The sequence below is a fragment of the Juglans regia genome, chromosome 11 (genome assembly GCF_001411555.2).
Source record: "Juglans regia cultivar Chandler chromosome 11, Walnut 2.0, whole genome shotgun sequence".
NCBI classification, from domain to species: Eukaryota; Viridiplantae; Streptophyta; class Magnoliopsida; order Fagales; family Juglandaceae; genus Juglans; species Juglans regia.
Window position 1 is genome coordinate 35350084 of NC_049911.1, and position 12780 is coordinate 35362863.

The 12780-nt window shown below is 38.6% G+C and overlaps 1 protein-coding gene across 2 annotated transcripts in view; it reads left to right on the forward strand.

Moving 5' to 3' along the window:
- The window catches only part of LOC109009620 (protein TIC236, chloroplastic), a 40758-nt gene that overhangs the window by 14838 nt on the left and 13140 nt on the right, over positions 1–12780 (forward strand). For both annotated transcript variants that reach the window (XM_035695636.1, XM_035695637.1), the window contains exons 7-17: positions 4864–4926; positions 5164–5394; positions 5497–5580; positions 6685–6842; positions 7618–8119; positions 8893–9063; positions 9206–9265; positions 9686–9808; positions 10705–10980; positions 11487–11552; positions 11755–11883. In XM_035695636.1, coding sequence (XP_035551529.1) covers positions 4864–4926; positions 5164–5394; positions 5497–5580; positions 6685–6842; positions 7618–8119; positions 8893–9063; positions 9206–9265; positions 9686–9808; positions 10705–10980; positions 11487–11552; positions 11755–11883 — 1863 coding nt within the window. The remainder of the gene's footprint in view (positions 1–4863; positions 4927–5163; positions 5395–5496; positions 5581–6684; positions 6843–7617; positions 8120–8892; positions 9064–9205; positions 9266–9685; positions 9809–10704; positions 10981–11486; positions 11553–11754; positions 11884–12780) is intronic.

Consider the following 12780-nt stretch of genomic DNA (forward strand, 5'->3'; position numbering starts at 1 on the left):
CGCATTTCTTCATGGTGAGTTGGAGGAAGAAATATACATGGATGTTCCTCCGGGCTTCAAGGGAAATCTGAAAAGTAATAAAGTGTGCAGATTGAAGAAAGCACTTTATGGTCTTAAACAATCACCAAGGGCTTGGTTTGGAAGGTTTACCAAAGTAATGCTTGCCACTGGATACAGACAAAGTCAAGGAGATCATAAACTCTTTGTTAAGCACTCAGATGCAGGGGGAGTCACAGCTCTTTTGGTATATGTTGATGACATAATTGTGACAGGAAATGATGAGAAGGAGAAGGAAGCCTTGAGAAGGTGTCTTGTCAGAGAATTTGAGATAAAAGAACTTGGAAGACTAAAGTATTTTCTGGGAATTGAAGTAGCTCATTTCAAAGAAGGCATCTTTATTTCACAACAAAAATATGTAACTAATCTTCTAAGGGAGACAGGAAAGTTGGCATGTAGACCCGTCTCCACACCAATCGAGCCAAACCACAAACTTGGAGAGGCAAATGAAGATCCAGCTGTAGACAAGGAAATGTACTAGAAACTGGTAGGAAAACTTATATATCTTGCTCACACACGGCCAGACATTGCATATGCCGTGAGTATGGTTAGCCAATTTATGCACAGCTCGAGAGAAGTTCACCTAAAGGTAGTGTACCGTGTACTACATTACCAAAAGGCCAATCCTGGCAAGGGAATTCTATTTAGAAGAAACACCGGATTGATTCTTGAAGCATACACCGATGTTGATTATGCATGCTCACCAGTTGATAGGAGGTCTACTACAGGTTATTGCACTTTCCTTGGAGGCAATCTTGTGACCTGGAAGAGTAAGAAGCAGAATGTGGTAGCTAGATCAAGTGTGGAGGCAGAATTTAGGGCAATGGCTCAAGGAGTGTGTGAATTACTATGGCTCAAGATAATTCTGGAAGACCTTAGAATTAGATGGGAAGGACCAATGAAATTATTTTGTGACAACAAGTCAGCCATCAACATTGCTCACAATCCTGTTCAACATGATAGAACAAAGCACATTGAAGTGGATAGGCACTTCATAAAAGAAAAGTTGGATAGTGGATTAATTTGTACCCCATATGTGTCAAGTAATGGCCAACTCGCGGATGTACTCACAAAAGGGCTTAGCAGTTTAGCATTCCAAAGACTTATCTTCAAGCTGGGAATGAAGGATGTATATTCACTAGCTTGAGGGGGAGTGTTGGAAAATAGATAATTGATTCCCTCAATCTTTGGTATATTATGAAACCTATATATTTGTATCTTTGACTTTCCTAGGATTAGGGGATAATCATTAAGGAATCCCACTGATATAGAAATCTGTTTTAGGAAAGAAAGTTTCTTATTTTATTTCTTTGTAATTAGCTCTGTAAATCAGCCATGTAATCGTACATATAGTCTGTGTAAAGGCTACAATTGATAATAATACAATTGATTCATTTTTCCCACAATATGAACATTCCCACAAACTTCTGATAATGTTTCTATTAATGAACTTCAATTTGGTTCCTGCAAACAAATGATGTTTACTTTCCATTCCCGAATCAGATTTCTTACTCGAAGAGGCTTGCACGGGGGGTTCAACCCCCATACATTCCAAGAAAGGATCTTCGGCTTCATAAATCATTGCTGATTGCCCCGTCTTTTTGCCTACCATTGCTTGCACTACCTTCTCTTACATGATAATTGATAGTGCATGACAATCTCGTAAGCTCTCTTTCTTTTTTGAAAAGGATCTAGCCAAAAGAGGCTGTCCCGCCTCAATAGTAATGAGAAGAGCTTTAAATTGTTTTTCAAAACCCTCACAAGAAATCCCTACACAGTCATGGATTTCATCCACCTTCTGTAAAACCCAATCAGAATGTAAACCAGCCCAAGAGTGAGCCGGCGGCAGAGAGTAGGTGGGACTAGGCTCATCCCCCATATCTTCCACCCCGTTAGTAGAAGCACCCACCCCAGACCCCCTGCATACCAACTACAAATCATGCTCATCATCAGACTCAACATCCAAAATCACCAAATCTACGTCCTCATTTGTACACAAAGGAAAAATCCTCTTCATCGATAATCTGAGTAGACACCCTCTCAGAATCGTCTTCCATGACAACACCAGAGACAGGTGTGCAGCTGGTTACAATCGGGGTGAGATGAGAGGCCATGCAAAACAGAGATCAACGCTTGCGAAGGAGCTAGGGGTTGCCGACGACCGGCAACATGTTCTGTGACAACGAAGAGGTTCCCTGAGCAACCACTGGCGACGACTGAGACCTATATACGTTTGTGCCCGAGGAAGAGGCATCGGGATGAGCTTTAACATCGGCTCTGACATAGGAAGAGGGACACCGGCGACTGACGACAAATTCTGTGACGACGGAGAGGTCCCCTCAGCAACCGCTGGCAACGTCTGAGATTAATACACGTTTGTGCCCGAGGAGGAGGCACCAAGATGAGCATTGACCTTCGGTGTTGGCATAGGAAGAGAGTCACCGGTTGTCGGCGACAAGTTCTGTGACGATGGAGGGTCCCATGAGCAACAACCAATGACGTCCGAGTCAAATATGTGTTGGTGCCCAAGGAAGAGGGACCAAGATGAACATTGACCATCAGTGTTGGAAAAGGAAGAGGGTCATCGGTGGGGGTGGGGGGGTCCCCGGAGCAACTGCTGACGACATTTGAGTTGTATTTGCGATCGAGTCCAAGGGAGAGGACCAAAGTTGCCTTTGACCCACCACGATAGAGAAACAGGCTTCAAGCCCAGCCCATTGCCACCAACATTGTCTTTCAAACGCGGCCCATCGCCCCAACTAGTTGCAGTCTGAGGCCCATATGCTTTAGAGGAGGAACTTAAGTGACTAGGGCCCTTCAAAACGCTATTTAAGCCCATAACCAAGCCCAAGCCCGAATCAATTTTATTCATCAAGTCAATGATCTTTTCCAGAACACACGACAACTCAGCTCTAGCTGCCCACAACATCCCTTCGACTTCCCCCACTGACGGGATACACACAAAATGCGAACCGCCAACCCCACAAGCCTCCTTATGATGCCATTTGTCAGCATGTGAAAAGAACTGCCGTTCATTCTGAACTTCACCACCGATCACCTTTCCTTTCCTCCGACCATCACCCTCCGTACCATTAAAACTATTACCTGCCGGAGGACATACTGGTTTCTTCAAGATCAACGCAAATGATGCACCGTTTGGGAGGAAGACCCTTCCTGCTGACGACGTGCCGCTTGGCCCCTTCCCATGCTGTTCTTGAACATCGATAGCCTAAGCATATTGGACTTTGTTTTCTTCTTCTTGAACAAAGACTTCAGAACCAGCCATCGAACACATGAAAAACACGAATTCTTCCCAACCTCTACCATGTAAACCTTAAGGAATAAACAAAGAGCCCCTTTTGCTCCCATTCCCATACTCATCCACCTCTCGAATTAGCATGACGCTGAATAATCACAACTCCATCACCCTCCTGCAACTTTCTGAAAAACCCATCACGCCAAGGGTGTGCCGACCAATCCTCCAACACCTTTGTCACCCATGACAACACCGGCACTCTAAGAGAAACAAACTTAACCATCCTTCTGCTCCTCTCGGAAATTTGAATATAATTTCCTTCCTCCTTTGAAAAAACAATGGTCTTCGATTCCACCTTCAAACGCCTAGAGTTCAGCATCCTAAACGCCTAGTCTAAAATTAAACTCATGCCAGAAAAATTCATTGGTTCATTGTTCACATCTAATGTTGCTTTAGGCTCTGGCATATATATTAATACTTCAGTTAATAAATAATCAGTTTCAATATATGTGAAGTAATTATATCAGGTGAATAATTAGATGCTGCAATTTTGTGTTGACATGAAACTTGTTATGGCTTTTCGGTGGTCAATACTTGCTGCTGTAACTTGAACTTTACAATTCTTGCTCATGGTTCTGGTTTTATTTTTAGTTTTGTCTGATCTCTTCTGAAAATAAGTATTTATATCCACCGGTTTGTTTGATGTAAAGATAAGATAATGGTTAGGTCCTTATGGAATAAATATGCAGCTGCTTGTGATCCCTCAGGTATTATTTTATTCGATGTTTGTTCAATTACCTCTCCAGGGATTTTGAAAGACGTTCTACTAGAAATATTCTTAGCACACTCGGCCATCTGTCCCAATCTCAAAAGGATAATTACTATGTTATATAACACAAAAAATAAGGTTATTAGGACTTTGATTCTTAGAACGTTGATTTGTACTGTGGAAATGACATTATCTAATTTGCCCACTTGCTATGCATTTATTCCCTGATCCTGTTGGTGTGGCCAACCGAATAGAGTATTTTCAGAGGGATTTCTTATGGGTTGGAGTTGGTGAGAAATGCAAGTTTCATATAGTTAGCTGGCCCAAGATTTGTACTGCGGTTTATTCAAGAGGGTTGGGAGTTAGAACTTTGCTGGCATTCAATCATGCTTTGTTGGGCAAATGTCTATGGCACTTATGGTGATTGGTGGTGGAAGTTAAGTATGTTAGTACATGGGGTAGAGGGTGTTCTAATGAAGTGAGTGGTCCTTATGGAATTGGAGTGTGGAAAAACATAAGAAGGTCCACGTAAGTTTACTTTTTGCTTGTGTGCATGCATTCTTATGTCTAGCAATGGATATATGGTGGATCTCTTCCTAAGCTTAAAATGTTATGTTAAGATGGTATCTCTAGGTCAAGGGCCCATATCCATGAACTCGCCGATTGTAACAGAATCATACTCCCAAATCAAGGCATTGCTTGAGCTTAAAATAGCTCATTTTTCTGTCATTTTCTAATGAATATGGTATCCAACTAATAATCTGCGTACTTTTATGTTCAGGTTCCATGTGTTGAAGTAAATGCCCTGATGAAAACTTTCAAGATGAAGCCTTTATTGTTCCCGGTAAATGTGATTTCATTTTCCATTTGGTCTAATATCTAAAAGTGCCAATGCTTAAATATACGGTGTATGTACCATATCCATGGTATATGCTCTATTTTATCTTTCTCTTAATCAAACTTAAGTGCTTGCATTTTTTGTTTTTGTTGTCTTTTTATCTTGCAAGGAATACAGGTATACTAGTTCATCCTAACCAGTCAACTTTGTTTTCATCTCCATTTCTTTCTGTATGTGCTGCAGTTGGCCGGTTCGGTAACTGCTGTATTCAACTGTCAAGGCCCACTGGATGCTCCTATATTTGTGGGAAGTGGAATGGTTTCTAGGAAGATATCTCATTCAGTGTCTGATTTTCCTGCATCCTCTGCCTATGAAGTAATGTTGAAAAGCAAAGAAGCTGGTGCAGTGGCAGCTTTTGACCGTGTTCCATTTTCATATTTATCGGCCAATTTCACTTTTAACACTGATAATTGTGTAAGTAATGTCAGGGACGGTAAGCGAATTTACAAAAGTGGAGTAACTTCTTTTCTATGCAAGTATGATAATAGATCCTGTAAATTTCTTCACATATGATAGGTTGCTGACTTGTATGGAATTAGAGCTAGCCTCGTGGATGGAGGTGAAATTCGAGGGGCAGGGAATGCATGGATTTGCCCAGAGGTATCTGACTGCTTATGAAATAGCCTACTTGTTAATTCATGCATTTATTAATTAACAAGTACAAATACTTGTCAATTTTTTTGATCAGTAATATAGTAATCAGCAGTAACTTGTCTATTAACAAGTCTGATAATAGGTCTTTTAAAAATCCATGTATTTGTTCAAAAAGTACAATAGGATATTTCTTATCAAGAAATAGCCTATTGTGCTTGTTTATGAATTAACAAATGCATGGATTTGCAGTCAGTTTCACCAATTGATGAGGTGTAGAGACCTAACTGTTTCTCCTCAGTCCGCCGCTTTCCCTATCCATGGATTGATTTTATTTATTTGCCATTACTTCTGATTGTCATATTTGGTTGGCAAGCCAACTCATTTTTTCCCTTTAATGGGTTTCAAAAGAGGATCTTCTCTAGGGCTTTATCGTGATCCGATCTGTAATGTCCCGGATTGATTATAAGAAAGGTGGTGAAAGGGACTCCAAATAGCTTGGGGAGGAGTTCATCCTTTATAATGATTTTAAGTGGCTCCAATTATGACACTGATTAGTTCTATTGGAGTATGGGTCTAGATGACTTTAGCCTTCCTTGAGTCGTACAAATGGTACAAAGTCAATCCCAACTAGAAGTGTGTGACTTGAGCCACCACCTATGGTGGAATAGTCTGATGAGGAAGTCAGGGATTTAAAAGGGGAAATTGTACTGCCTTGAATTGATTATAAGGGGTTGAGTGGGATCCCGCATTAATTGGCTAGGAGAAATTCATGCCCTTCATAATGATTTCAAGCGGCTTTAATTATAACATTGACTAGCCCTTTTGGAGTATGGACCTAGACATTGCTTGGGTTTTCCTTGGGTTGTTACGCCATCATACTGTGTTTTATATGGCTTCTACACCCTTTTTAGACCCATTTTGGATGGAAGTCATTTCTCAATAGTCCTACTAGACATGGGTGTAAAGTAACATGTCTTAACTTTAGTCAAGTCACCTGACTAGTTATTGGGAAATTGTTGTTTGGAATCTGTGGTGATTATTCACTTGAGTTTTTTTTTTTCCTTTAATTAAGTTTATTTCTTTTTTATGTAGAATACTCTGTTTTTGCAGGGTGAGGTGGATGATGCAGCAATAGATGTGAATTTCTCTGGAAATATGTCCTTCGATAATATCATGCACCGTTATATACCTGGGTATCTTCATCTGATGCCACTCAAATTAGGGGATTTAAATGGAGAAACGAAATTGTCTGGATCTCTTTTGAGACCGTAAGATTCTTAGGCTTTTAATTGTTTGTTGATTAAATTTTTCCCATGCCATCTTTCTTTAAAAACAATCCTGTGCTGTTGCCTATAAGTTCTATGCACTAGTTTTTTAGCCAAACTGTAACTCGGTCCCTCTAAATTTGGGATTTTTTTCGAGTTGGTTCTAATAATTTCAAATTTAGCAATGCCAACTGGAGAGTTTGGAATCAGTCAGTCTGATTCTTTTGTCATTTTCCCTTAAATTACTGCCTTTAAATTTGTTTACAAAGAAAAAGGGAAAAGAGAACAAAAGGAGAGCACAGGGAAGGGAGGAGTAGATATGGGGTAAGATGACAAGCGGCGGGGGATAGAGAGCAGACAAGTTTTGAAATAGAAAAATAAAATAATTACAGAGAAGCAGTAATGGGTCATTTCTTACAGGTGCTATTACTACATCTATTTCTTCACTTTAATCCATGTATTTGGTCATTTATTTCATTGACCCAGTTCAAATTGGGAAGGATTGAGAGAGTGCATATATATCTTTCTCCCCACCAAAAAAAAAAGAAAAGCAAATCTTTGTTTTTCTCGTTTCCCTTGTGCTAGTGGGAATTGACAAGAAAACCAAATTGATGATGCCGAACTTCAGGGTTGACGTTTTTAAAATTGAAATTGCAGTCATCAAGTTAATGACAAATTTAAACATAGAGGGACCAAATTTTAGCTTACCTAATGTTTACATTTTATGGATGTTGATAATACTTCAGCTTGGCTTGTTCATTGTTATTTTTTAATGCAGGAGGTTTGACATTAAATGGGTTGCTCCAACGGCTGAAGGTTCCTTCAGTGATGCTCGAGGACATATCATAATTTCACATAACTACATCAAAGTTGATTCTTCATCTGTTGCTTTTGACTTGTTCACGAATATTCAGACATCCTATCTTGATGAATACTGGCTCAACAGAAAAGAGTTTCATGCAAATAGTGTCATGCCATTTAGTATTGATGGGGTTGAGTTAGATTTACGCATGCGTGGTTTTGAGTTTTTTAGTTTACTATCTTCTTATAATTTTGACTCTCCAAGACCCATGCATTTGAAAGCAACCGGAAAGATTAAGTTTCAGGGAAAGGTTTTCAAGTCTAGTAGTATTACAAATATGCAACCTGTGGAAATGCAAGATAATGGAAAAACAGATAGTCTTGTTGGTGACATTTTAATTTCTGGTCTCAAGCTGAATCAGCTGATTCTAGCACCTCAGCTGGCGGGACAGTTGAGCATGTCACGCGGGTGTATCAAGGTAATGTAAAAAAAAAAACGGAGAGAGAGACTTTTACACAAGTTTTTTCTTTTCAGAAATTGGGCCTCACATATTAGTTTTATTGGTTGAAATATGTTATATTCCTTGGGTTACTTACACCAGTAATGTATCATAAACAAGTTTATCTTCTGAAAGAGGTTCTTGACTTTCTGTGTGAAATTAATAGCTATCTAACATCAAAAGTTGTGGGTTTTGCGGTATGTCACAAGGGACATCAAAAGCCTGTAGGAAGCAAATAGTTATGTTCTATTGCGGGTGACATGACACTGCCTGTGTTAACAGATGGTGGGATGTCAAGTAGCCCTTAATCGCACTATTTTGATCATGTTTGTGCTACTGGTTTGTTATTGTCACACCATTATCATGTACACTTGAGCATCTTCAGAATCCAAACATCTTTCCATATAGTTTTCCTCTTGATGTGCAAATGTTAATTTTTTGTATTGGTAAGCTTTATCTCCTTGAGGAGAAAAAGGCAGAAGAAACACTGCTTATATGCCACTGTTTTGTGACTACATGAACGATTCACTAAGAAATTTGTTCTAGGTAGACACATCTGTTAATTTGTTTATATGCTAATTTGCTAGAGTGAGAGGACAGGTATTATCAGTCACAAATATATGCTAATTTGTTAGTGTGTCATGCTTCGTTGAAAAAAAAAATTACTTATAAAAAAAACCTATTTTTGTTTGTTTCTGTGCTGCTCTGCTTACTAAGTCATACTGAAATCTTAACTCTATCTGGCAATGCAGTTGGATGCCTCAGGTAGGCCAGATGAAAGCCTTGCAGTGGAGGTTGTAGGGCCACTGCAGCGTGGTAGTGAAAATAATTCTCAAAATGGAAAATTACTGTCTTTTTCCCTTCAAAAAGGACAACTAAGAGCCAATGTTTGTTTCCAACCACTTCATTCTGCTAACTTGGAGGTGCCTCTACTTTTTGTTATTTCTATAGCAATTTAATTTATTTCCGTTTTCCAAGCTATTAGGTTTGCTTGTATATAAGAGCAACAATTGTATGAGAATATGAGTTATTTATTTTTCATGACTTTGTGTGAGCTGTTTGTAGGTACGGAATCTGCCACTTGATGAATTGGAGTTGGCTTCACTACGGGGAACAATTCAAAGAGTAAGTTGTCCCCTTTATCTCTTGATTTTATTTTTATTCTTTATGTCTAAAGCTTTATTTGACTTGTAAAAAAAATTATTCTCTATGTCAATTGCTGTTCTTTTATCATCTTTAATGTGCATCGGATCATAATGAGGTGGGTTTACCAGTCAAACATATTCCAAATTCAAGATCATATAGCATTAATAAGGGTTATGAACTTATAATCTCTAACCCCTTCCAAATGCAAATATGATAATAAATAACCTAAGTGCTTTTTTTTTTTTTTTTTTTTTAAGTTTTGAGATTCTGGTAGTTATCAATGGTGGTGTGTTTTATCTTCTTTCCACGCTATTATAGGTGAAGATTTTAATTAACTCTGTCAGTAGCAATTTGAAATTGAAATTGTTACTCAGCCAGTAGCTGGTTGTTTACTTTCAGGCAGAAATTCAGCTTAATCTTCAGAAAAGAAGAGGTCATGGTGTATTATCTGTGCTTCGGCCAAAATTCAGTGGTGTTCTAGGAGAAGCCCTAGATGTGGCTGCTAGATGGAGTGGGGATGTTGTGAGTACTTGAGCTATTGCTCTTACCTTGAATCTTCCTCTTGATCTTTTGTTATTGCCATAGATGATGATGGTAATTCAATATTGTCATTGTCCTGTAGTAAGCTGGATACATTGTTGGTTCACTTCCTAATGGCTTTAGCTTCTTCTCCAACTATTATCATGTAAAAAGTCTTGGATATCTTATTTTGTAGGATTTACCTTAATCACCTTTAACCCCTTCCAAATGCAAATATGATAATACAGATGAAAATTACAAAAGAGAAACTGCTTAAGAGGTGAAACAGTACATCAAAATTTTAGATGTCCACCTGTTTTCAAATATCTATCCTACAAAGTAAACAAGCTAAGGAAGTAAGCTGTTGTTCACGTAGTTGATATCAGATGTCTGTCCAATTTCAAATCTTAAGCTTCAAAAGTAGCCTACATCGCATTGGTCGGTAAGATTTTGCATTCTACACCCTGATGCTAAGGATTGTTTTTCTTTGCTGTTATATTTTCAGTTTAAAGACAACTCTTCTGAGATTTCCTTCAGAAAATAATGCATGCTATGTTTTTTTGTCTTTAGCTCAGTAGATATCTTTAATGCTGTGTCAAAATCATCCTAGATTATGTAACTCAAGGAGTAATAGTTCTATTTATAAACAATTTTCAGGAACTCTTGTTTTTCCAAAAATAAAATTGCTTATTAGTATTGTCTTACAATAATAACATTGGAAGATGATACATTACTCTTATAACACTGATGATAAAATTGTTCTGGAACAAAGTTAGGGTTGCAAAGTAACTATATCGAATCATGTTCATTTGTTATGAGCGTTAGTTCCTATATAATTAATTTATTCGTGTATATATGGCAGTATGAATGACCTGTCTAATGTTGCACTGGTTGATTAGATCACTGTTGAGAAAACTGTTCTGGAACTAAGTAACAGCCATTACGAGCTTCAAGGTGAATATGTTTTGCCTGGTACCCGAGACCGTACCCCTGCTGGCAAGGAAGGGGGTGGCTTGCTGAAAAGGGCAATGGCCGGGCATCTGGGTAGTGTCATATCTTCTATGGGAAGATGGAGAATGAGACTCGAAGTCCCTACAGCTGAGGTTGCTGAGGTGCTTCCACTTGCCAGACTTCTTTCTCGAATCACGGATCCTGCTGTTCGTTCCAGATCAAAGGTTGTATTCTACTTAAATGTGTTGTAATTGAATACATATAATAATAATCATCTGCTCATAGGTTTGAGATCGACTTCCAAGTTTCTAAGCTTTGATGTTGGCACAAAGCATTAAATGTTGTTATCTTACAGAGCATGGCTGACTACTGTTATTCTCCATCATTTTGATCTATTTCAATGTCCTCTGTTCTGCAACACACCCTTCCTCCATGAGTGGAAGTATCAAATGAACAAAACATTAGTCACCCTTCCATAACATAGCAAAACTAATGTTTAGCATTGTGTTTGAGATGATTTGCCCCGAGGTTGTGGATGCAAATTGGGATGCATGATGCTAATTGTTTACTGATTCTTTTCCTAATATGTAACTAGATCTACTATGTTTTTAAAGTCTTTAATATCCTTCACTATTACAAATGTAATTTTGCTTGTTATAAATCATAACTCTTCAGTATTAAAAAGAAAAAGAGAATTCTGACTATGCATGTTTATGGCACCTGCATGCAGGACCTTTTTATTCAGAGTTTGCAGTCAGTGGGATTATATGCTGAAAATCTTCAAGGACTGCTTGAGGTACTCCATGTGACTTCTTATCCAAAACTGCATTATTGATGACCTGGCTTGGTTCTCACAAAACCAGATAGACTTTGTTTCTATTGTTCTCCTGTAGAATTCTTTTCTATTGCTCCCCCCATTAGAAATAGGATGAATGGTGTAGAGGATACCCAAGACTCAAGGTTTCATGTTTTCATTATATCGTCTGTACAATATTCAGGTTATGCGGGGGCATTACACTTCCAATGAAGTTATTCTTGAAGATGTTAGTCTTCCAGGTTTGGCTGAACTTAAGGGTCGCTGGCATGGGTCTCTTGATGCAAGTGGTGGAGGCAATGGAGACACAATGGTAGATATCTTTATATGCTTGTTCAAATGTCATAGATGTATTTGTTGAAAGAAGTTCATGGTTAAATATGTAGACTGCCAAAATTACATTACCATCTGGACCACAAGATGTTGGGTGTGTAGAAACCTGTGTTTGGAATTATGAGGGTTCATTTTACATGTCTCATTTTACAACCAATGCAAATATTACTTTTGAAAACAAAGCAGTTTTTAGTCATAGTTTTTAGTCGAGATACATCTAAAAGCTGTAATAACTTCGGAAGACAACGACAGCTTGCTATTAAGAGTCTTCCTTGATGTATTCACGGGTAATGACGTCTAATCGTCCTGTTGTTTATCGTCTTCTTTAGTTTGGTTGTATTCTGTTGTTTGTCAGTTGTTATTTTAGACATGGATAGGAGTTTGCGTATAGAATCCAAGGTATTTGAATTAGGAGCAAAGGAGGTAATGTGTTCTGTATTACAGAAAAGGGAAGAAAACATACTATGTCTTTATATCTATCTGGCGGAATGGTGGTTTGGTTTGCTAAGGAGATAGAGGTTTGTTGGAAGAATCTTGGTAAGATGGTTCATTATTAGACTAGAAGGGAGGGAGACAAAGTTTTTATGTTGCAGGGGGCCCATAATCAGTCTGGTAGATTTCTGAAGATGTTAGAATATGGCACAGGTTTGGGTAAAGGAATTTTAGTCATCCCTGAAGGGACGAGTGGATGTGGATGGGCTGGTTTTGTGAGATTCTTATGAGAAATGGTTGGGTCCTCTTCCGCTGCGACATATCATGCTGATAGAGGTATGTCCAAGGTTGGGCAGGTTGTAAATCATCCAAGTAGTAATTTGATGGCTGCTACTTCTTTACATGCTGGTGATGATAAGGCTGGAGGAGGTTCTTATGTGGCAGC